Source organism: Hemitrygon akajei, chromosome 1 (genome assembly GCF_048418815.1).
Source record: "Hemitrygon akajei chromosome 1, sHemAka1.3, whole genome shotgun sequence".
Lineage (NCBI taxonomy): Eukaryota > Metazoa > Chordata > Chondrichthyes > Myliobatiformes > Dasyatidae > Hemitrygon > Hemitrygon akajei.
This window is the reverse complement of record NC_133124.1, coordinates 215,142,253-215,166,068: the sequence shown is the minus strand read 5'-3', so window position 1 is coordinate 215,166,068 and position 23,816 is coordinate 215,142,253. Positions and strand designations below refer to the sequence as shown.

Genomic DNA, 23,816 nt, shown 5'->3' with positions numbered 1-23,816 from the left:
TGATATCTGAGCTATGCCTAGCCACACAGTCATGGGTATAGAGAGAGTAGAGCAGTGGGCTAAGCACACACCCCTGAGGTGCACCAGTGTTGATCGTCAGCGAGGGGGTTGTGTTATTAATCCACACAGATTGTGGTCTTCCGGTTAGGAAGTTGAGGATCCAATTACAGAGGGAGGTACAGAGAACAACTTATCAGTCAGGATTGTGGGGGTGATGGTGTTAAATGCTGAGCTATCATCAATGAACAGCATCCTGACGTAGGTGTTTGTATTGTCCGGTGGTCTGTGGCCGTATGACGAGCTATTGAGATTGCATCTGCCGTTGATCTGTTGTGGCGATAGGAAAGTGATATTAACTCGAATAACCACATAGTGGTGTGGTGAGGAGCCTCTCTGAACACGCAACATTTTGAACCTTGAAGTGGATGGGCTACAGCAGCAGAAGACCACACCGGGTTCCACTCCTGTACCTAATAAAGTGGCCACTGTGTGTATATTATAGAGTAGGAGAACCGGAAAGAATCAGAACATTTGTTTTATTCTGGTGGAAAATGCACAGATGATAGAGAAGTGCCACGTCGTTGTCCTAGAGCAATGCGGCAGAGAAGCAGGCCCTTTGGCCCATCTCATCCATGCTGACCAAAGTGCCCAACTAAGCCATTGCTTAGGTGCGACTCATATCCAGGGGTTCCGACTCTGGGTCCATGGACCCCTTGCTTAATAGTATTGGTCCATAGCACAAAAAGGTTTGGGAACCCCTGCTCTAAATCTTTCCTATTCAAAGGTCAAAGGAAATTTTTATTATCACAGTAAAAATGTGTCACCATGTCCAACCCTGAGATTCACTTTCTTGTGGGCATACTCAGTAAATCTATAGAATAGTAACTGTAACGGGATCAATGAAAGATCAGAGTGCAGAAGACAGCAAACTGTGCAAATGCAAATATAAATAAATGGCAATAAATAACAAGAATATGAGATGAAGAGTCCTTGAAAGCGAGTCATGTCTTTTCCAAGTGTCTTTTAAATGTTATGTCTGCCTCAAGGACTTCCTCTGGCAGCTTCTCTTATAAACCCACCTCCCACTGTGTAAAGAAAATGCCCGTTAAATCTTTAAGTCTTTCCCCTCTCTTAAATCTGTACCCTCTTGTTTTTGATTCCCTTCCCTGGGGGAAAAGACTGTGAATATTTATTCTATTTTTACCCTCCATTGATTTGATGCATCTCTACAAGGTCACGCTCCAATCTCCTACACATAGAGACCGAGGGAAGACCTTACAGGGATATTAACTGGAAACTTTTTTGTAAATTTTCTTTGCTATGTGTCAAGACTGAATAGGGAACTCAAATAAATGAAATATTAGTTTTTAAAAAAAGACTACATTCAGTGGCCATTTTATCAGGTACCTCCTGTACCCAGTAAAATAGTCACTGAGTATATGTTCATGATCTGCTACTGTAGCCCGGCAAGATTCAACATGATGCACATTCAGAGATGCCCCTTCTGCACTCTGCTGTTGTACCGCATGGTTGTTTGAGTTACTGTCGCCTTCCTGTCAGCTTGAACCAGTCTGGCTATTCTCCCCCGACCTCTCTCATTATTAAAAAGGCGTTTTCACCCACAGAACCGCCACTCACTGGATGTTCCTTGTTTTTCACACCATTCGCTATAAACCCTAGAAACTGTTCTGCGTGAAAATCCCAGGAGATCAGCAGTTTCTGAGAGACTCCAACCACCCCATCTAGCACCAACTATTTCATGGTCAAAGTCACTTGGATCACATTTCTTTCCTATTCCCAACTGAACCTCTTGACCACGTCTACGTGCTTTAATGCGTTGAGCTGCTGCCACATTATAGGCTGATATATTTGCGCTAACCAGCTCGTGCAGAGGTGTACCTAATAAAGTGGCCACTGAGTACAGAATGGTTGAAAGTAGGGCTGGAACGGCAATTAAATCCCTAGCGGTGGTTGAGGAGGGGTGTAATGTGTAATGCTTTGTGTCAATTTGTGGCAGGTCTCCACATGGGAGACCAGCCTCACCCCCCAGAACAACTGGACAGTGACCCACTGGCCACTGCTTCTCCTGTTGCATTTACCTCTCCGGTGACTCTTGACAATGTGCCGTGCTGATGTTTGCCTCTCTCCTCGAACAGGCTGGTGCTTTCAGAGGAGCTGGTGAGCCTTCTGGTTGTGCACGGAGGAGGCCTTATGTTGGACCTGTCAGCCGGTTATCTTCTCTTCTTCGACGTCACCCGTCCCTACGCCATCTTCTTTGTCACATACTTCCATTGTATGAACTCTCAGCTCTTCAACATAGGTAATTGCATCTGCCGCCAGCTTCATTTCAATTCTTTAGTGGTAAATATATATTGATAAATCTAAATTTAATTGTAGATTTATAAAAGTAAACTTAGTGGTAATTCGCCTGCTTCCAGGCTCGATTCCTGTTTTAGTGGTACACCTCAGATATCTGCACTCGACCGTGGGCTCGAGCCCAAATACATTCGCGCTGTTGAGCCGGCCTCCACTACCCTCGGGGACAGAGAATTCCAGGGATTCACTACCCTCCGAGTGAAGAAATTCCTACACACTGCAGTTTTTATTGGCCCCTTATTTTGTTGTTATGTTCCCTTCAGATTCGTTTATCACATATACATCAAAACATACAACGAAACGTGTCTTTTTGCATTAAACAACTGGCTGACGGAGCCACACGTCCGTTATCACCTTTTTAAGGTGGGGGCTGTTTGGAGGCCCCTTCCTCCGGGACAGTCTGGGTGGGTGGCTGGGAGAGGGGGACAGGGGCTGGTGCTTCGTTGTGTTCTGTGTTGTCCTGCTGAACGTTGTGAGCAGGGTGCGTCAGTACTGGAATGTGTGGCCACACTTGCGGGCCGCCCCCCCCGGCACGTCCTTGCATCGTTTGTGTTAGATAGATAGATAGATAGATAGATAGATACTTTATTCATCCCCATGGGGAAATTCAACATTTTTTTCCAATGTCCCATACACTTGTTGTAGCAAAAACTCATTACATGCAATACTTAACTCAGTAATAATATGATATGCATCTAAATCACTAACTCAAAAAGCATTAATAATAGCTTTAAAAAAAAAAAGTTCTTAAGTCCTGGCGGTTGAATTGTAAAGCCTAATGGCATTGGGGAGTATTGACCTCTTCATCCTGTCTGAGGAGCATTGCATCGATAGTAACCTGTCGCTGAAACTGCTTCTCTGTCTCTGGATGGTGCTATGTAGAGGATGTTCAGGGTTTTCCATAATTGACCGTAGCCTACTCAGCGCCCTTCGCTCAACTACCGATGTTAAACTCTCCAGTACTTTGCCCACGACAGAGCCCGTCTTCCTTATCAGCTTATTAAGACGTGAGGCGTCCTTCTTCTTAATGCTTCCTCCATTTCAGTGTTTCAATGCACAGTTGTATCATGTAACTTCAAAGCATTAAACTACTTCAAAGGAGTCTGAAATATGGGTCTGACTCCGAGTTTACTTTAAGCATGGCGCACACGTATCACCTGTATAGCTACATAACTTGTAAAGAAACAAACAATAATGCTCAATCAAACTATATATATATATATATATATATATATGATTACTCAAGTATTACTAAAATTCTAAAATACCCAGCAGTCATTATTATGTGCTGTGTCATATGACGTGGGTGATCACGGTCTTTCCATGACCATAATTGTTCTTGGTAAATTTTTCTACAGAAGTGGTTTGTCATTGCCTTCTTCTGGGCAGTGTCTTTACAAGACGGGTGACCCCAGCCGTTATCGATACTCTTCAGAGATTGTCTGCCTGGTGTCAGTGGTCACATAACCAGGACTTGTGATCTGCACCGGCTGCTCATACGGCCATCCACCACCTGCTCCCCTGGCTTCACGTGACCCTGATCGGGGGCTAAGCAGGTCCTACACCTTGTCCAAGGGTGACCTGCAGACTAGCGGAGGGAAGGAGCACCTCACACCTCCTTTGATAGAGACATCTCTCCACCCTGCCACCCACAATCTACAGTACGCGGTAGTTCGGAGTCTGAGTCGGCTCTGACCGTGGCAGTGCGTGTCCCTCACCCTAGGCTTACAGCAGAGTTTGGTGTCACGTTTTTCAAGTGGTGTGGCTTCGTTTATTAATGGAAATATGATTTCTTCTCCAGGGATGTTCTCCTACACAATGCTGGCAACATCGCCACTGTTCTGCTACCCTGACTGGCCCAGGTCGTTCATTCGGAAGTTCCCGGGCTTCCTGAGGGCAGTGCTCCCGCTCACTGATCCGCCCCAGCCCAGTGACTCGTGCGTGCCGCCCGTCGAGGAACAGGGCAGAAGCCAGCAGCGTACTGGCACGGAGACGCCGCTCACGTTGCGACAGAGGCTGGGGGCAGTTTTCGTCGTAATCTACGTTGCCGAGCAGTTCTTCTTGCCTTATTCGCACTTCATCACGCAGGTGGGTGATCGGGAGCCTCTGGCCGGAGAGGCAAACGGCAGCCGCTAATCAGAGTAACGCGCATGCAGAGACTTGCAAGGGAAGACCGTTTGATCTGAGTGCTATGGTGCGATATGGCTTTGTCATTAATACCAGGAAACAACCTCAGTCTGTAGCACTCAGTTGTTCCCAGATGATCAGTGAACCCTCCAACCCTAAGAATGGGCAAGTTTAGAACTGGACCCCGGGGTAGGGGGTTGAGTGGTCGTGTGCCTGTACCTGATGAGGGGTTAGTAGTAAACCAGGGAAATGTACCCGGTGAGCGGAGAGTGACTGGTCAAAGCCGAGTAAAGATAAAGATCAGCTTTATTTGTCGCATGTACCTTCAACCTACTGTGAAATGCATCGTTTGCGTCAAATCAAGTTAACGAGAATCGCGCTGGGCAGCCTGCAAGTGTCGACGTGCCTCCAGCACACAGCACGCTCACAGCTCGCTAATCCCAATCCGTGCTACTTTGGAATGCGGGAGGGAGCCGGAGCACTCCTTAGGAAATCTACCCGGTCACGGGAGACTCCTGGAAGGAGTCCTCACGCCCCTTACAGACAGTGGTAGGGATTAAACCTGGTCGGTGATTGCAGCTACTTTAATGGTGTTAAGCTGATCGCTACTTTCCAGGTGTATGGCTGCAGAGAGTAGCATCGCAGGCACGTACATACACTCAGACGAGACGCTCACAAGAGAAAACTTAAATTATATAAGAAAGAATAAAAATCAAGTCGTCACTTTTTATTGTCATTTTGACCATAACTGCTGGTACAGTACACAGTGAAAACGAGACAATGTTTTTCAGGACCATGGTGCTACATGAAACAGTACAAAAACTAGACTGAACTATGTAAAACAACACAAAAACTACACTAGACTACAGACCTACCCAGGACTGCATAAAGTGCACAAAACAGTGCAGGCATTACAATAAATAATAAACAAGACAATAGACACAGTAGAGGGCAGTAAGTTGGTGTCAGTCCAGGCTTTGGGTATTGAGGAGCCTGATGGCTTGGGGGAAGAAATTGTTACATAGTCTGGTCATGAGAGCCCGAATGCTTTGGTGCCTTTTCCTAGAAGGCGGGAGGGAGAAGAGTTTGTATGAGGGGTGCGTGGGGTCCTTCATAATGCTGTTTGCTTTGCGGATGCAGCGTGTAGTGTAAATGTCCGTGATGGCGGGAGGAGGGACCCCGATGATCTCAGCTGACCTCACTATCTGCTACAGGGCCTTGCGATCTGAGATGGTGCAATTTCCGTACCAGGCAGTGTCTGCACACTGGTTGTTCTGCCCAGTTGGCATGGTCTTTCATCGATTCTATTATAGTTATTGGATTTATTGAGTATGGCCACAAGAATAGAACCTCGGGGTTGTATACACGTACTCTGAGAATAAATTTACCTTGTCTTGAAACAGACAGAGGGTTCATATAACTTCATAGATGCTGCCCAACCTGGTGAGTTCCTCTCGTGTTTTTTGTGTGTTAATTGAAAGTCCATTCTAGTACAAAGCGGTTAACGTGTTGCTGTACTGGGGTAATGATTAGGCTTGTGCGGGATGGTTCAATAATTGAATGGTTGAACGTGTTCCTGAACGTGGTGGTACCGGACTGTACCTCCTGTCCGATGGTAGCTGTGAGATGGCGGCGTGGCATAGACGGGTGGGGAACTTTGATAGATGTTGCTTGTTTTTTTTTGTGTGTAAGAGGGGTGGTTGGGGATTTTGTGCTACTGAGGCTGTTCTTTCCTGCGAGTGAGGGGGCCATGGATTGTTATCTGTAGGGGATTATTATTTGCGGCTGTTTCTTTTGCTGTGGGCGGTGGGGGGGAGGGGGGAAGGATTTGGGGTCTGTAAGTTTTGTTTCTTTTTTTTGGGCCGGTTGGGGGGGAGGAAGGTGATGCCTTTAATTTCATCAACATCCATGGTCTTTCTGTATCTAATGGCTATCTGGAGAAGACGAATATCTGAGTTGTATTGTAACATGCATACTTTGACAATAAAGTGAACCTTTAAAAGTTTTTTTAAAAAAAAGAAGTCAAAAAGAGAGCAAAATATTAAGATAGTTGTCTGTGAAGCCTGTGTTGCCTGCAATGTATTGGGTTAAGTCCAATACTGTCTGAAGTAAACTGTGGAGATCCATATCTAGGGGTGGGGGGAAGGAAGAGTGGCTATGAGACTGTCCCCAGGGAGGGGGAGGTGTGGCATGATTGTTCGTCTGTAATCTGGCACCACAGCATTAAGTGACATCCCTTCACTCTAATCTTCACAGTCAGCTATTCGGTAGTTAATCACATTGCCTCATTTCTGTTTCTCTGCCACAGGTAACTGTACAGAAATTCTAGTATAATTTCCGGGAGGCAGTCGGAACAGCAGCTGACTTCCGTCCCTTGCCATACTTGGGTTGGCCACTAGATGGGGGTGTTGCTCCAAACTGAACCTACGTCAAACTAAAAGCTTCTAATGATACTTCAAAGTAAGAAGGAGATTCATTGTCAAAGTATGTCTACTATATACAACAGTAGCACCCATTTTTACAAAAAAGACCGTCAAACAGCCGAAGTGTAGGATAAAGAAACAAATCATGCAAAGAGTAAAAGTAAGCAACTGATATTGGGAACAGAAGTTTACTGAAGTGAGTCCGCGGCCGGGAAGCCAGTCGTCAATGAGCTGATCCAGGAGATGTCAGCTGTAGGCCCCAGCCTCAGTTCATCACAGAGATGAGTAGACCTCGCGGAGTAGCAAGCTGAACACCGGCCCATCCCTTGCCTCCAGCCCTGATTTGGCATCGCAAGTACTTTTATACACAAGTGAAATGAAAAATTTGCTTCCAGCACATCACAGGTACATAACAGCGGATAAGCACCATTTATAAGAAAAAAGGTTAAACAAGCTATAGACAATTTTTACTAGAAAGAACACATCGGAACAAAAAAAAAAGCCAAGTCCAATGTGCAAAGTGGTCACAGCTTTGAGATACTGAGGTAGTGATTAGAGTTGCGGAGGTTGGTTCAAGAACCAGATGGCTGAAGGGAAGCAGTTGTTCTTGAACATGCTGGTGTGGGGCTTCAGGCTTTTGTGCCTCGTGCCGGATGGTAGCTGTGAGATGGCATGACCCGGATGGTGGGGATCTTTGATAACAGATAAATGCACGATATTCTGCCGGTGCTGGAAGTCCAGAGCAATGTGCTGGTGGAAGTCAGCATGGTCAGGCAGCAGCTATGAAAGTGAATAAGCAGCTGATGTTTCGGACCGAGACGCCTCTTCAAGACTCAGGATTCTTTGATAGATGTTGCCTTCTTGAGGCAGCATTTCCTGTAGATACCACTGCTGGTGTGGAGGGATGTGCCAGTGATAATACTGTGCTGAGTCTACTACTCAGTCATATTAGCACTTAGTGGCCACTAAATGGGTTTTTCAACCCATTTAATCTGTGCTAGCATGCACTCATTATTAAGTACACCTCATTAATGCAAATATCTAATCAGCCAATCACGTGGCAGCATCTCAGTGCATAAAAGCATGCAGACATGGTCAAGAGATTCAGCTGTTGCTCAGACCAAATATCATAATGGGGGAAAAGAAATGTGATCCAAGTGTCTCTGACCGTGGAATGATTGTTGGTGCCAGGTGGGGTGGTTTGGGTATCTCAGAAACTGCTGATCTCCGGGGATTTTCATGCACAGCAGGCTCTAGAATTTACAGAGAAAGGTGTGAAAAGCAAAAAAAAAAACCAGTGAGTGGCAGTTCTGAGGATGAAAATGGTTTATTAATGAGAGCGGTCAGAGGTGAATGGCCAGATTGATGGGAAGGTGACAGTAACTCAAACAACCACATATTAGAACAGTAGTGTGCAGAAGAGCATCTCTGAACGCACAACACGTTGCACCTTGAAGTGGATGGGCTACAGCAGCAGAAGACCATGAACACTGTGTGTATTCCCCCCCTGCCTTGCACTAAGCAGACACTGTATTTTCTTACTCCCTTCTAATCGGCTAATGTGGATTTCTCCTACGTGCTCCTATGCTAGTGAGTACCTGGGCAATGCATTCCACCTCTTAACCAGTCCCTGAGTCAAGGCGTTCCTCCTGAACTGGAGTTATGGGGGAGGGGGGGAACTCTATTGGCCAAGCCTTGGTTCCAGTTTAAGATGGCGCTGCTGAAAATGGGTGACAAGTTACTGGTGGTTTATAAAGCAAGAAATGTAACAAAATCCTTCATTAGTAACACCTTTTCTGTGGAAAATTATGGTAAACAATCACCGCAAACAATAAAGAGGCGGGTGAGGGGGAAACCTAGGACTGAGGTGTGTGGGTGTGAGACGGAGTGGAAGCAAGGTCAAGGCATGTTTGAGGTGAAGAGCTCGGAGTGAGGTGGGGACGTGGTTGAGACAGAATTGGGATGTACGAAGCGGAGAGAAGCCAGAGCGGAGGAGTTTTGGAGTCCCACCTAACGCGAGGTCTGATTGATCTAAGCTGGTTTGGGAAGGTCAGATAAGGGCTGGAACATGGCGGCAGGGTCCGGGCTCAGAGCGTATCGAGTGACAGGTTCCTAGTGTGGGGAACGACCCGGTGTTTGGATAATTTAAACACTGCGCCAGATGGACTGAAAGGGCAGGGTTGGAGGCGAGGGTCAGGCCAGTTCTGCTCCCTGCTCCGCAGCGTTTGCTCTGCTGTCCACAGCACTGAAGCTCAGGCTGTGAACTTGCCCCGGCCGTTCTGGGTTTTATGTTTGGGAGTTCCGTGACAATTTGCTCCGCTGTTGATGTACTGATGCTGTGGGCCTGCTCCGGGCTTTGGGTCTACGGAATCACTTTTGTTCTGAATGCTGTTGCTTGCTTGTATGGTTTGCACAATTTGTGTGTTTTTTTTCCCCCCTCTGTGCATTGGGTGTTGTGTTGGTCTTTTTTTTAATGGGTTCTTTTGGGTTTCTTGTTTTGTGGCTGCCTGTGAGGAGATCAATCTCAAGGTTGTATAATGAATACATACTTTGATCATAAATATACTTTGAAATTGACGTCCCCACCAGAGTCTTTAAATGGTGCTTTCTTTCCTTTGTCAGTGCAGGGACTTTTCAGTGTCTGAGCGATCTGCACAAACCAGTTTGGGTTAAACTGTGCATCTGTTTAACACTCCGGATTAATTATTTGGCCCGTTTGCTGTACGTTACAGCAAATTACACATTGAAAATAAACAATGGGATCTTAGGTGATATGTAAATGCATATTTCATTACTTTCTGTCACTTAGTGGAAATTTGGGAGAAAATGATTCCAGAACAAGGGAATCACAACTCCCTACATCATTGTTCTCTATAAGCTGTGCAGGTGCACGGCCGCACAGTAACTGAAAGGCCTCCAAGCACATAGCCTTTGTTGCTGTCCAGCTGGAACTTTCTTATATATAATAATATAATTTTGAAAACTATGTTAATATAATTGTGAAATAACCCTTTACTTTGAAACATTTTAGGGCTTCAAAGTATTTACATTGTCAGTGTTTCAAGCTACAACACTGTTACAAATTGCAACAATAAACCCAGAATGGAACTCAGTAGCTCATTGTTAATAAACCACTGGCCTGCTGGTGCTGATGCTGTCCAGTCAAAACATTTTACTTTTGCCATTGTGCCCGTCCGTTGGTTTGGCTGCCTGACATTGCTTACTTTTGTTGTGAGTTGTAGTTTGTGTTTGCTTGATGTGCATATTACCAAAGAAAAAACACATTTTAAAGTGCAGCACTGTTTTCAGGCAAAATTTCCTGCTCAAAGCAATGGTTGGTCTGTGCAGCTGTAAAAGAGAAAAATAGAACTGTTCTCAGAGCAGGAACAACTGAACACCCAGAGAATACAGGAATTGTGCTAATAGGGTGAGGAAAGGTGGGGATTGCTTCAGGTTTGGGCACTTAGTAAATGCATCTTTACTTTTGCTTAACACACATAAAATGCTGGAGGAATTTACCACGTTAGGCAGTATATATGGAGTGCAATAAACAGTTGACATCTTGGGCTGAAACTCTTCAAGTGTCCTGATGAAAGGTTTTGGCCCGAAGTATGGACTCTTTATTCTTCGCCAGAGATGTTGCCTGACCTGCTGAGTTCCTCCATTATTTTGTGTTTGTTATGCTGGATTTCCAGCATCTCTTGTGATTTTTGATTTTGCCATTTCTGTATCCATTTGCCAGCAAGTGTGTCTTCGAGATGTGATTGCACGTTAGAGTGTACAGAGGAGGTTCACCAGGAAGTCGCCTGCAGTGGAGAAGTTCAGATACGGGGAGAGATTGGAGAAGATGGGCCCGTTTTCCCTGGGGCAAAGGAGGCTGAAGGGTTGATTAAAGTACATATGATTGTGAGACTCACAGACAGGGTACAGTCATAGTCAGGGTAGGGGCCTCAAAAACAAATCATTAATTCATTCATTATGTACCATGTCATATGATGTGGGCAATCATGGTCTTTTGACCATGATTGCTCTTGGCGGAAGTGGTTTACCATTGCCTTCTTCTGGGCAGTGTCTTTACAAGACGGGTGACCCCAGCCATTATCAATACTCTTCAGAGATTATCTGCCTGGCGTCAGTGGTCACATAACCAGGATTTGAGATATACACCAGCAGCTCCTGTGGCTTCACCTGACCCTGATCGGGGGTCTAAGCAGATGCTACACCTTGCCCAAGGGTGACCTGCAGGCTAGCAGAGGGATGGAGTGCCTCACACCTCCTTTGGTAGAGACATATCTCCAGCCTGCCATCCTACAAAGGACATTGTTTTAGGATGTTAGAGATTTAAAGAGCATCTGTTCTTTACACAGAGTGGTTGATATCTAGAATGTGTTGCCAGGGAGGTGGCGGAGTCTCTACATTGAACGGACACTTAGACAGATAATTAAATAGCCAAGGCACAGAAGGAAATGGTCCTAATGCAAGCAAATGGAATTGTTATAGTTGGGGAAAAGGTCAGCATGGATATGATGGGCCAAATGGCCTGTTTCTATGCTGTACAACTCCAAGAAAGTGGTAAACATGAGATCCTGCAGATGCCGGAAATGGAAATTGAGACCAACACACACAAAGTGCTGGAGGAACTCAGCAGGACAGATAGCAACCATGGAAATGAATAAAGAATTGACATTTCAGGCCAAGACCCTTCACCAGGACTGGAAACGAAGGGGGCAAGAAGACTGAATAAGAAGGTGGAAGGAGGGGGAGGTGTATAAGCTGGAAGGTGATAGGTGAAGCCATGTGAGAGGGGGAAGGTAGGCGGATGAAGGGTCTCAGCTGGAAATGTTGACTCTTGATTCCTCTCCATTGACGCTGCCCGACCTGCCCCAACATTTTGTGTGCTTGTAAGTGAATCAGCCACCAGGAGAAGGCGTCGGAGCCAGTGCGCTCCACCGGGGGCAGTGTGGCGCAGCGTCCAGGCCGGAGTTGGTGCTGCCCCCTAGTGTTCACTCAGCAGAAAACAAGCTCTATTGTGAGCAACTGGCGGTTGATGGCTCGTGTTTGAACTCTTTTATTGTGTGGCTGTGATACCAATATGTGCTGTGTGTGGCTATTGATACTGTGTTTCGCACCTTGGCCCTGGAGTAACACTATCTTTGTTTGGCTGTATTCCTGAGTATTCATGTGTGGTTGAATAACAAACTTGAATTGAATTTATCTGGCCTATGTAGGTAACAGTAATGGAAGAAATTTAACATTAAACGTAGTCCTGACTGCCTCTCTTTCTTGTAGGGGTACAATAACTGGACCAATGGGCTCTATGGATATTCCTGGGACATGATGGTTCATTCCAGATCCCACCAACATGTCAAGATAACCTACAAGGATGGGGTAACTGGAGAGGTCGGCTACCTAAATCCGGGTGTAAGTTTAAAATATTGTCAAATACTACACTGAACTTTTGGCTCTCACCCTGAGTGGGTAATGGACCAGTACAAAAACACAAGATAATTAGCGGTGCAAGATAGTGAGCATTCATGGACTTGATAGCGGGGGGGAGGAGGCAGTTCCTGAATTGTTATGTATGTGCCTTCAGGCTCCTGTACCTCCTCTCTGATGGTAGCAGTGAGAAGAGGGCATGTTCTGGGTGGTGGGGGGGGGGGGGGGGTCCTTCAAATAGATATCGCCGCTTGAAGATGTCCTGTGCTGGGGAAGCTGGTGCTCATGATGGAACGGGCTCAGTTTATTACCCTCTACAGCATTTTCCAGTCCCTCCAGAGCAGACAGGGATGCAGCCAGTTAGAATGTTCTCCATGGTATATCTGTAAAAAAAATTTGCTAGACAATTTAGTGACATACAAGATCTTCTCAACCTCCCAACAAAATATATAGCTACTGGTGTGCTGCCTTTGAAATGATGTCAATATATTGGACCTGGGATAGATCTTCAGAGATGTTGATGCCTGGGATCTTGAAACTGCTCACCCTTTCCACTTCTGATCCCTTGATGAGGACTGGTGCGTGTTCCCTCGACTTCCCCTTCCTGAGGTCCACAATTGGTCTTACTGAGGCTGTGACACCACTCAAGCAGCAGATCGGTCTCATTTCTGCACGCCTCCTCTTCACCATCAGAGATTCTGTCAACAGCAGGATGCAGAGCTGGGCTGAGAGATGGCAGATGGAGTTCAATCAGGGAAAGTGTGGAGTGATTCACCTTGGAAGGTCAAACTTGAAGGCAGGGTACAGGCTGAACGGCAGGATTTCGAGCAGTGTGGGTGAACAGAGGGAGCTTTGGTCCACGTCCATAGATCCCTCAAAGTTGCCACGCAAATTGGTAGGGTTGTTAAAAAGGCGTAGGAGGTGTTAACTTCCATTTGTTGGGGATTGAGTTCAAGAGCCATAGAGTCATAGAAAAGTACATCATAGAAACAGGCCTTTCAGCCCATCTAGTCCATACTGACCATTTAAATTGCCTAGTCCCACCAACTTTCACCCAGACCACAGCCCTCCATACTCTTACTTTCAATCTTAAACATTGAATCGAGCTTGCCTGCACCACCTGCGCTGGCAGTTCGTTCCACACTCTCACGACCCTCTGACTGAAGAAGTTTCCTCTCATGTTCCCCTTAAATTTTTCACCTGTCACCCTTAACCCATGCCCTCTAGTTCTGGTCCCACCCAACCTCAGTGGGGGGGGGGGGGGGGAGTGAAGCCTGCTTGTATTTTATGCGAGGTAGTGTTGCAGCTGTACAAAACCCTAGTTAGACCACATTTGGAATTATTATGCTCCGTTCTGGTCACTTCCTAGGAAGACTGTAGAAGCTTTGAAGAGGGTGCGGAGGAGATTTACCAGGATGCTGCCAGGATTAGAGAGGGTGCAGAGGAGATTCACCAGGATGCTGCCTGGATTAGAGAGGGTGCAGAGGAGATTTACCAGGATGCTCCCTGGATTAGAGAGGGTGCAGAGGAGATTTACCAGGATGCTGCCTGGATTAGAGAGGGTGCAGAGGAGATTTACCAGGATGCTGCCTGGATTAGAGAGGGTGCAGAGGAGATTCACCAGGATGCTGCCTGGATTAGAGAGTGTGCAGAGGAGATTCACCAGGATGCTGCCTGGATTAGAGAGGGTGCAGAGGAGATTTACCAGGATGCTGCCTGGATTAGAGAGGGTGCAGAGGAGATTTACCAGGATGCTGCCTGGATTAGAGAGTGTGCAGAGGAGATTTACCAGGATGCTGCCTGGATTAGAGAGTGTGCAGAGGAGATTGACCAGGATGCTGCCTGGATTAGAGAGGGTGCAGAGGAGATTGACCAGGATGCTGCCTGGATTAGAGAGGGTGCAGAGGAGATTGACCAGGATGCTGCCTGGATTAGAGAGGGTGCAGAGGAGATTGACCAGGATGCTGCCTGGATTAGAGAGGGTGCAGAAGGGATTTACCAGGATGCTGCCTGGATTAGAGAGTGTGCAGAGGAGATTTACCAGGATGCTGCCTGGATTAGAGAGTGTGCAGAGGAGATTTACCAGGATGCTGCCTGGATTAGAGAGGGTGCAGAGGAGATTTACCAGGATGCTGCCTGGATTAGAGAGGGTGCAGAGGAGATTTACCAGGATGCTGCCTGGATTAGAGAGGGTGCAGAGGAGATTGACCAGGATGCTGCCTGGATTAGAGAGGGTGCAGAAGGGATTTACCAGGATGCTGCCTGGATTAGAGAGTGTGCAGAGGAGATTTACCAGGATGCTGCCTGGATTAGAGAGGGTGCAGAGGAGATTTACCAGGATGCTGCCTGGATTAGAGAGGGTGCAGAGGAGATTTACCAGGATGCTGCCTGGATTAGAGAGGGTGCAGAGGAGATTTACCAGGATGCTGCCTGGATTAGAGAGTGTGCAGAGGAGATTTACCAGGATGCTGCCTGGATTAGAGAGGGTGCAGAGGAGATTTACCAGGATGCTGCCTGGATTAGAGAGGGTGCAGAGGAGATTTACCAGGATGCTGCCTGGATTAGAGAGGGTGCAGAGGAGATTTACCAGGATGGTGCCTGGATTAGAGAGGGTGCAGAGGAGATTTACCGGGACGCTGCCTGGATTAGAGAGGGTGCAGAGGAGATTTACCGGGACGCTGCCTGGATTAGAGAGTGTGCAGAGGAGATTTACCGGGATGCTGCCTGGATTAGAGAGTGTGCAGAGGAGATTTACCGGGACGGTGCCTGGATTAGAGAGGGTGCAGAGGAGATTTACCAGGATGCTGCCTGGATTAGAGAGTGTGCAGAGGAGATTTACCAGGATGCTGCCTGGATTAGAGAGGGTGCAGAGGAGATTTACCAGGATGGTGCCTGGATTAGAGAGGGTGCAGAGGAGATTTACCGGGACGCTGCCTGGATTAGAGAGGGTGCAGAGGAGATTTACCGGGACGCTGCCTGGATTAGAGAGTGTGCAGAGGAGATTTACCGGGACGGTGCCTGGATTAGAGAGGGTGCAGAGGAGATTTACCAGGATGCTGCCTGGATTAGAGAGGGTGCAGAGGAGATTTACCAGGATGCTGCCTGGATTAGAGAGGGTGCAGAGGAGATTCACCAGGACGGTGCCTGGATTAGAGAGGGTGCAGAGGAGATTTACCAGGATGCTGCCTGGATTAGAGAGTGTGCAGAGGAGATTTACCAGGATGCTGCCTGGATTAGAGAGGGTGCAGAGGAGATTTACCAGGATGGTGCCTGGATTAGAGAGGGTGCAGAGGAGATTTACCAGGATGCTGCCTGGATTAGAGAGGGTGCAGAGGAGATTCACCAGGATGCTGCCTGGATTAGAGAGGGTGCAGAGGAGATTCACCAGGATGCTGCCTGGATTAGAGAGGGTGCAGAGGAGATTTACCAGGATGCTGCCTGGATTAGAGAGGGTGCAGAGGAGATTCACCAGGATGCTGCCTGGATTAGAGAGGGTGCAGAGGAGATTTACCAGGATGCTGCCTGGATTAGAGAGGGTGCAGAGGAGATTCACCAGGATGCTGCCTGGATTAGAGAGGGTGCAGAGGAGATTCACCAGGATGCTGCCTGGATTAGAGAGGGTGCAGAGGAGATTTACCAGGATGCTGCCTGGATTAGAGAGCATGTCTTATGAGGAAAGGTTGAGTGAACTAGAGCTTTTCCTCTTTGGAGCAAAAGAGGATGAGAGGTGACTTGATAGAGGTGTACGAGATGATAAGAGGCAGAGATAGAGTGGACAGCCAGAGACTTTTCCCAGTGTGGCTAATATGAGCCAGTGTCATTTTAAGGTGTTTGGGGGACAGATTAGGAAGGATATCAGAAATGTGTTTTTTCTTACAGAGAGTGGTAATTGTGTGCAACACACTGATGGTGATGTTGGTAGAAGCAAATACAATTAGAAGCTTTTAAGGGACTTACACATGGAGCAAAGGAAAATGGAGGGCGATGTGGGAGGGAAGAGTTAGATTGATTCTAGATGCGTTAAAAGGTCATAGGCGTGTACTGTTCTATGACGTCAGATTTTTGTACGGGGCGGCGTTATTTCCAGAAGAGGGGTTGTCCGCCCTGAGCTGCCAGATCAAATCTTAAAGGGGACACGCCACTTGTTTGTGAGTCTTTGATCATCAGTGACAGCCAGGATGCTGGGGCGCTCCCTGCCAGTAAGCGCCGTTGTTGTTTTATCACCAGGTGTGGACACAGAGCCGGCGCTGGAAGGACCACGCGGACATGCTGAAGCAGTATTCCAGCTGCCTGGCCCAGCAGCTCCGCCAGTACAACATCATCAATCCCGAGATCTACTTTGACATCTGGGTGTCTATAAACGACAGGTTCCAGCAGAGGTGAGACAGACCTGGGACGCAGACTGCTGACGAACTCTTGGGGGGGGGGGGATCTTCGTTAAAGACAGAACACTCAGCCAGTCAGGCAGCGTCTGTAGAGAAACATTTCGGGTTTCAGAACCATAGCAGCCAGTGCACTCTTGATAAGGGTTCACTTCCCACTCTGCCTGTAAGGAACGTGTACGTTCTCCCCCACACCAGGCAGGTTTCCTCCGGGTGCTCCAGTTTCATCTCGTATTCTAAAGATGTATGGTGTTGTTCATCTGTGTGCCTGGCTGATACCGCAAGGCTGACCTTGAGTATTTATTATTGTGCGCCACTGTGTAACCTGGGGGCCCTGCTCTCTGTTCGTTGCAAAGACCTTAGCCTATTTGTTCAGGACCTTCTTTGGAGAGGTCTCGGCCCGGCCAGGGTGGCCCACCTCCTGCCCTTAACGACTGCTTAAGACACAGCTTCTATTTGTTGCCACTGGGTTCCCATTTCCAGGCTTTTCAATCCGCGGGTCGATGTCGTAACGGCCGAGTGGTCCCCCTTCAAGAAGACATCGTGGCTGATGCCGCTGCTGGTTAACCTCTCGCCCTGGAGGCTGAAGTTTGAAGAAATTGAGAAAACTCTGGACAATCAGACGGACGTGGTTTTCATTGCGGATTTTCCAGGTAAATCCCGGTGCGGGAGCGGTTATGGGGAATGGGAGGGAGAATTGGAATTGGAGAGAGGGCGAGGGAAGTTCAGTGACATCACCGCCGGACTTGGGATCCTGAGTTCGAATCCGGCCGGCTTCTTGCACGCTTTCCCTCTCAGCACCGCGCTAGCAACTCGGCCTCAAACAAGGGGAAGTTCTAGCAGGAACCTGAAGGGCGAAGAAGTGTTAGAGGTGGGTATGTCACAATATTTATGTATTTAGATACAATGCAGCCCTTCGAGCTGCAGCGCCCAGCAACCCCCTCATTTAAACACAAAAATACAACTGCAGATGCTGTGGATCAAAGAATACGTACACAACGCTGGAAGAACTCAGCAGGTCAGGCAGCATCCGTGAGAAAAGAGTAGCCAACGTTTCAGGCCGAGACCCTTCATCAGGAATGGGACCATTCCTGATGAATGGTCATGAATTAGCCCGAAACGTTGGCTACTCTTTTCTCACGGATGCTGCCTGGCCTGCTGAGTTCTTCCAGCATTGTGTACGTATCCCCTCATTTAATCCAAGCCTACTCATGGGACAATTTACAATGACCAGTTAACCTCCCAACCAGTACATCTTTGGGCTGTGGGGGAAACCAGAGGAAACCCACTTGGTCACAGGGAGAGCGTACAAACTCCTGACAGAGGGCGGCGGGAATTGAACACGGTTCACCTGTTCTGTCGAGGGTTGTGCTAACCACTGCACTACCATTTGGAGAGGAACAAGGAAAGGTTTAAAACAGGGGTTCTCAACCTTTTTTATGCCACAGACCAATACCATTAAGTGAAGGGTCTGTGGACCCTTGATTTAGAAGGATTTGGGCCAAACAAGGGCAGATGGGATGTTCAGGTAGACTTCTTGGTTGGCATTGATGAGTTGGGCCGAAGAACCTGTTTCTGTGCTTTATAACTCTAGGACTAGTTTGTACAGCACAGGAGGTGGAGTACAGAACAATCAAGGTGTCTGGTCTGAAACGACTGTATAAGTCATGTTCTGTCTCCTGTTGTCATTGGTAATGTTGGCTTATTAATGTCACATGGTACAGTGAAAAGCTTTCCTCTGCCTTCCAGGCAGGTCATGCCATACATGATTACAATCAGTTAGCAAAAAGGAAAACAGAATGCAGAATATAGTGGAGATAATCTGGAAGACGTGTAGCTCGGGTGGTCGACTGTTGGGTTGAGTTGCTCTCCGAGCTTGGCGATTTACTTGCGGATGTTTCGTCACCATGCGAGGATTCATCATCAGTGCGTTGCTAATTGTGGCGTGTGGTCCCCCCCCCGAAAGCTTGGCCTTCATGTCGTTCAGCTAATTGGTCATCATTTCAGAAACTCAATTGTGAAGTGGGGTGGAAATCTCGTTGCTGATTGGCTGTGTGGTGAACTCTGTGCATTGTTTTCAGGAATTTTGCTCACATTGGCTCCTAAATAGGACCTAGGGTACTAGGAATCCTCCTGCTTGTTGCATGAAACATGGGTGTCAGTGCAAGCAAACGCCCGGCTTGCAAGATGATTCCTAGAAGAGTGGTTTTCCGTGAAGAATTCTGTGAGCAAACATATAGACCTCGATCCTGAGGTAGAGAGTGAGTCGAGGTCGGAGGCCCCGATACCTGTGGGTTTGAGTGTCTGGGGCCAAGGACCGGAGGCCCAGAGGTGGTCCGTTCTGGGGTCGGAGGTCTGTCCATGTGAGGGAGTCTTATTTTGTTGTTGCAGCTTGTGTTGGTCGTTAACACAAATGATGCATTTCACTATGTTTCAATGTAAAATAAATCTGAATCTGAAATTTGATGTGAAGAAGTGACGTAATAGATTTAAGGAATTTAAGAAATGTCTCTAAACGATCACTTTAACTGCCAAGTCAGAGTAGGCTATGAGCCAAGGGCAGGAAGATGGGATTAATGTGAAAGTGTCCACTGTCTGGCATGCACGTAGTGGAATGGAACAGCATGGAACAGGCTATGATTCAGAGATATAATTCCAGGAATACAGAAAGAGGTTCTGTAATGATACAAATGGTCTGGTGCAGTCTGTAATTGAAATGTAGTATTCCAAATCCTGTAATCAAAGCTAAACTAATGTTTGTGAAGTACCACAGAATCTATGCTTAATTTTGGGATCAGAATTGGGTTTATTATTACTGATATACGTTGTGAAGATTGTTGTTCTGTTGCAGCAATACAGTGTGATATGTAAATATGCAATAAATTACCGTAAGACATGCAAATAAAAAAGAAATAAGTAGTGCACAGAGAGAGCAAAAATGGCTTGCACACAAGATTCTGCAGGAACCCAGAGTTCAGGCACAAATTTATTTATTTATTTAGTTAGTTACAATTTAGAAACATAGAAAACCTACAGCGCAATACAGGCCCTTCAGCCCACAAAGTTGTGCCAAACATGTCCCTAACTTAGAAATTACTAGGCTTACCCATAGGCCTCTATTTTTCTAAGCTCCATATACCTATCCAAGAGTCTCTTAAACGACCCTATTGTACCCGCCTCCACCACTGTTACCGGCAGCCCATTCCACGCACTCACAACTCTGTGAGTAAAAAATCTTACCCCTGACATCTCCTCTGTACCTACTCTCCAGCACCTTAAACCTGTGTCCTCTTGTGGCAACCATTTCAGCCCTGGAAAAAGCCTCTGACTTTGGAGTAGGTCCTTATGGGTCTTTGAGCCTCGCTGCCAAGCAATCCCCCAGTTTAATCCTAGCCTAATTATGGGTCAATTTACAATGACCAATTAACCTACCAGCTGGTACGTCTTTGTACTGTGGGGGTGGGGGGAGCCCACACGGTCACAGGGAGAACGTGCAAACTCCTTAGCGGGAGGGGTAGGAATTGAACCTGGGTCGCCTGTACTGTAAAGCTTTGTGCTAACCACGACACTACCGTGCCACCCAATCTGTGGAAAGGAGTAAACAGTGACCGATTCGGGCCAAGGCCCTTCATCGGGGACTGCATCTTGTGTCTGTTACTCTGGCAAAAATATGTGAGGTGGTGTTCATGGATTCACTGTCCATTCAGGAATCTGATGGTGGAGGGGAAGAAGCTGTTTCTAAAACATTGGGTGTGTGTCTTGAGGTTCCTGTGCCTATTGGTAGCAATGAGAAGAGGGCATGTCCTGGGTGATGGGGGGTCCTTAATGATGGATGGTGCCTTTTTGAGGCATTGCCTTTTGAAGATGTTCTCAGTGGTGAGGAGGCTGGTGCCCATGATGAAGGTGGCTGAGTATGTAACCTTTATGTTCAAACTCCATGTCAATTTTGTCATCCTAATGCACTGTGCCTTCCGTGACATGTACTTTGCCAATTAGGGTCCTTGTAAAACTCTGTCCACTTGATTGCAGTCATGTCTCGATCTCTCTACTTGAAGGGCTTCACTTGGAGAACTTTGTGAGCGAAGACCTGGGCAATACCAGCATCCAGGTGCTAAAGGGGGAGTTGGCTGTGGAGATTGTGGCGGAGAAGAAAAACTACAGCCTGAAGGAGGGAGACAAGATGCAGGTGAGAAGTTAACTGATCTGCTAATCTACCTGAGAGAAGCTGAATTGCCGTTGTGGGGAATTGGTCATGGTGAGCTAATGGAGACTTGCCTCTGCCCAAGTCCAAATGATATTCTAGACAGAAAGCTTGCCCCAATTATTAATGATGGCTGGCCACTGGTGTAGTGGCATCAGCACCGGACCTCGAGGCGAATGGTCCAGAGTTCAAACCCGGCCAGTTCCTGACACGCTTTCCACCCCTGCTGGGTTGAGCATTGACCTAGCAACTCAGCCTCGTAAAAGATAGACAAAATGCTAAAGATTCGGCAAAGTTGCCACCCGATGTGCCACAAGGCGTGAAAAGGAATATGTATTTAAAAATGTATTAAATTTATTAAAATTAAAATGTATTAATTAATTTTAAGAATGTGTTAATGATGAAATCTGACTGGTATTGTGTTTACTAGTCTTACCTTCACTCTCAGCTTCAAAGAAAGCAAAAGATGCTGAAACACAAAGAGTTTGTGCGGATGCTGGAAATCCAGAGCTGCTGTGGAGAGGAAAAAGTCGGTAGAGTTCCAGATCAGTGACCTCTGACGAAGGCTGTAGTATTGACCCCGTTTCTCTTTCTGCAGATGCTGACTGTCGTGCTGTGTGTTTCTAATGTGTTCTGTTGTATTTCAGTTTTCTAGTAGATTCCTGATTTCTTTTTGCGCACCTTTCAAATACCTCCAGCAGTTTCGCTGATGGAAGTTGCATCACTCATTATAGTACTAGACCTGTTCAGAGAAGGATCTCTTGGCTCTGGAAGACTGGACAGCATGTTAGAGTAATGCTTTACAGTGCCAATGACCTTGGTTCAGTACTCACTGCTGTCTTGTCAGGAATTTTGCATTCTTCCTGTGACCGGTTTTCCTCCCACATTCCAAATGTATGTAGGTTAGGGTTAGTGAGTTGTGGGCATGCTATGTTGGCACAGGAAGCGTGATGCCATTAGCAGGCTGCCCCCAGAGAATTCATAAGACAAAGGAGCAGAATTAGGCCACTGAATCTGCTCTGCCATTCCATCATGGCTGATTTATTTTTCCTCTCAACCTCATTCTCCTGCCTTCTCCCCATAAACTTTGATGTCCTGACTAATCAACAACCTATCAGCCTCCACTTTAAATATATTTAATGATTTGGCCTCCACAGCCATTTGTGCCAATGAATTCTAGATTCACTAACCTGGGGCTAAAGAAATTCCTCCTCATCTTTGTTGTAAATAGATGGCCCTCTGTTCTGAGGCTGTCCTAGACTCCCCCACTATAGGAAAGATCCTTTCCACATTCACTCCATCCAGACCTGCCATCAAATGCTCCTATGTGCTCTACTGTGTTGGTCAGTGACACAAACGACACATTTAACTGTGTATTTCGATGTACATGTGACAAATAAATATGAAGGTCTAGGAAACGGTGAGGATGACGATTGGTATGTTGCTTATTTTGCAAGAGGCTTTGAGTACAAGAGTAGAGACATGTTGCTTTATTTAGAGTCCTGGTCACATCTAGAATATTGTGTAGAGGTCTGGTCTCCCTACTGAAAGAAGGATGGGCTGGTGATAGACTAAGTACAGTCAATGTTCACCTGATGGATTCTTTTATTGTATGATGGGCAGAGTGGTCTCTTTGGCTTTGTTACTGTGACGCGGGCAAAAGACGTACAGTAGGAGTGACCGTGGTTTCCCATTGCAGCTGCCGGCTGGTGACTATCACAACGTGTACACCACGTCTGAGGAGCCCTCATGTTACATGTACGTCTACGTCAACACTACCATGGTGAAACTTGAAGAGAATTACACACGTTTTGTGGAGCTTCAAGAGAAGATTAAGAATGGAACCGGTAAGTGCAGATTAACAAACTTCCTGGGGAGGTTTCCACAGGGACCCATAGAACATGGGACAGCACAGGAACAGACCCTCCGGCCCACAATGTTGTGCTAATTGAATTAAATTAGTAATCAAATGGCCATCTAATCTCTTCTGTGTAAACAATGTCCATATCCTTTCATGTGCTTAACTAAACGCCTCTTAAAAGTCCCTAATGTATCTGCCTGTACCACTGCCCCAGGCAGCGCATTCCAGACACGCACCCTTCTGTGTTTAAAATAAATTGCCCTTCATGTCTCCTTTGAAATTAACCCTTCTCACCTTAAATGCATGCCCTCTGGTATTAGATATTTCAGCCCTGGGAGGTGGTGGGGGAGGGAGAGAAATAATGTCTGTCTACTCTATCTACTGTCGTTGTCGTCTTCTTGGTCGTTAGCTCCCAGTGGAGCAATAGGCCATTGCTAACCTCTCATCTCCGTCATCCGAAGTCAATGGTCTGGTTGGAGTTCATCAATGTTTCTGTAATCCACTGTACAGAGGATCGGCTTGTACAGCTTCACCAGAGCCCTGCTGGCTGGCCTTACCTGTTTACACCTCTCATGATGGGGACGTAAGGTTGGTCTTTCGACAGGCCTCTATCTACAGTATGCCCCTCAAAATCTTATAAACATCTATCAGATCTCCCCTCAGCCTCTGTCACTCCAGAGAAAACAACCCAAGTTTGTACCAGCTTTCGTTATAGCACATGCCCTCTGATCCAGGGGTTCCTGACCTTCATTATGCCATGGACCCATACCTTTAAGCAAGGGGTCTGTGGACCCCAGGTTGGGAACCCCTGATTCAATCTCGGTTTATAAAAGGCTCTCTCTGTTTTGCTCGCTGGGTACATGACCAGCAAGACCTAGACAGGCCCTGTTTTCATGCTGTATCTCTCTAGGACAACATCTTTCCTTCAGATTATGGAGCAGTAATTTTGAAAGCCAGTCAAAGCCCACCCAAAGTGACAGGGTGGCATAAACGCTTTACAGTGCTGGCGA

At 46.9% G+C, this 23,816-nt stretch overlaps 1 protein-coding gene across 1 annotated transcript in view; it reads left to right on the top strand.

The window, feature by feature from the left end:
* The window catches only part of ggcx (gamma-glutamyl carboxylase), a 57,687-nt gene that overhangs the window by 29,467 nt on the left and 4,404 nt on the right, over nucleotides 1-23,816 (top strand). Inside the window, exons 7-13 of the mRNA XM_073060687.1 lie at nucleotides 2,157-2,320; nucleotides 4,178-4,464; nucleotides 12,216-12,347; nucleotides 16,590-16,741; nucleotides 17,228-17,397; nucleotides 20,800-20,930; nucleotides 22,645-22,792. Of these exons, the coding sequence (XP_072916788.1) occupies nucleotides 2,157-2,320; nucleotides 4,178-4,464; nucleotides 12,216-12,347; nucleotides 16,590-16,741; nucleotides 17,228-17,397; nucleotides 20,800-20,930; nucleotides 22,645-22,792 (1,184 nt within the window). The remainder of the gene's footprint in view (nucleotides 1-2,156; nucleotides 2,321-4,177; nucleotides 4,465-12,215; nucleotides 12,348-16,589; nucleotides 16,742-17,227; nucleotides 17,398-20,799; nucleotides 20,931-22,644; nucleotides 22,793-23,816) is intronic.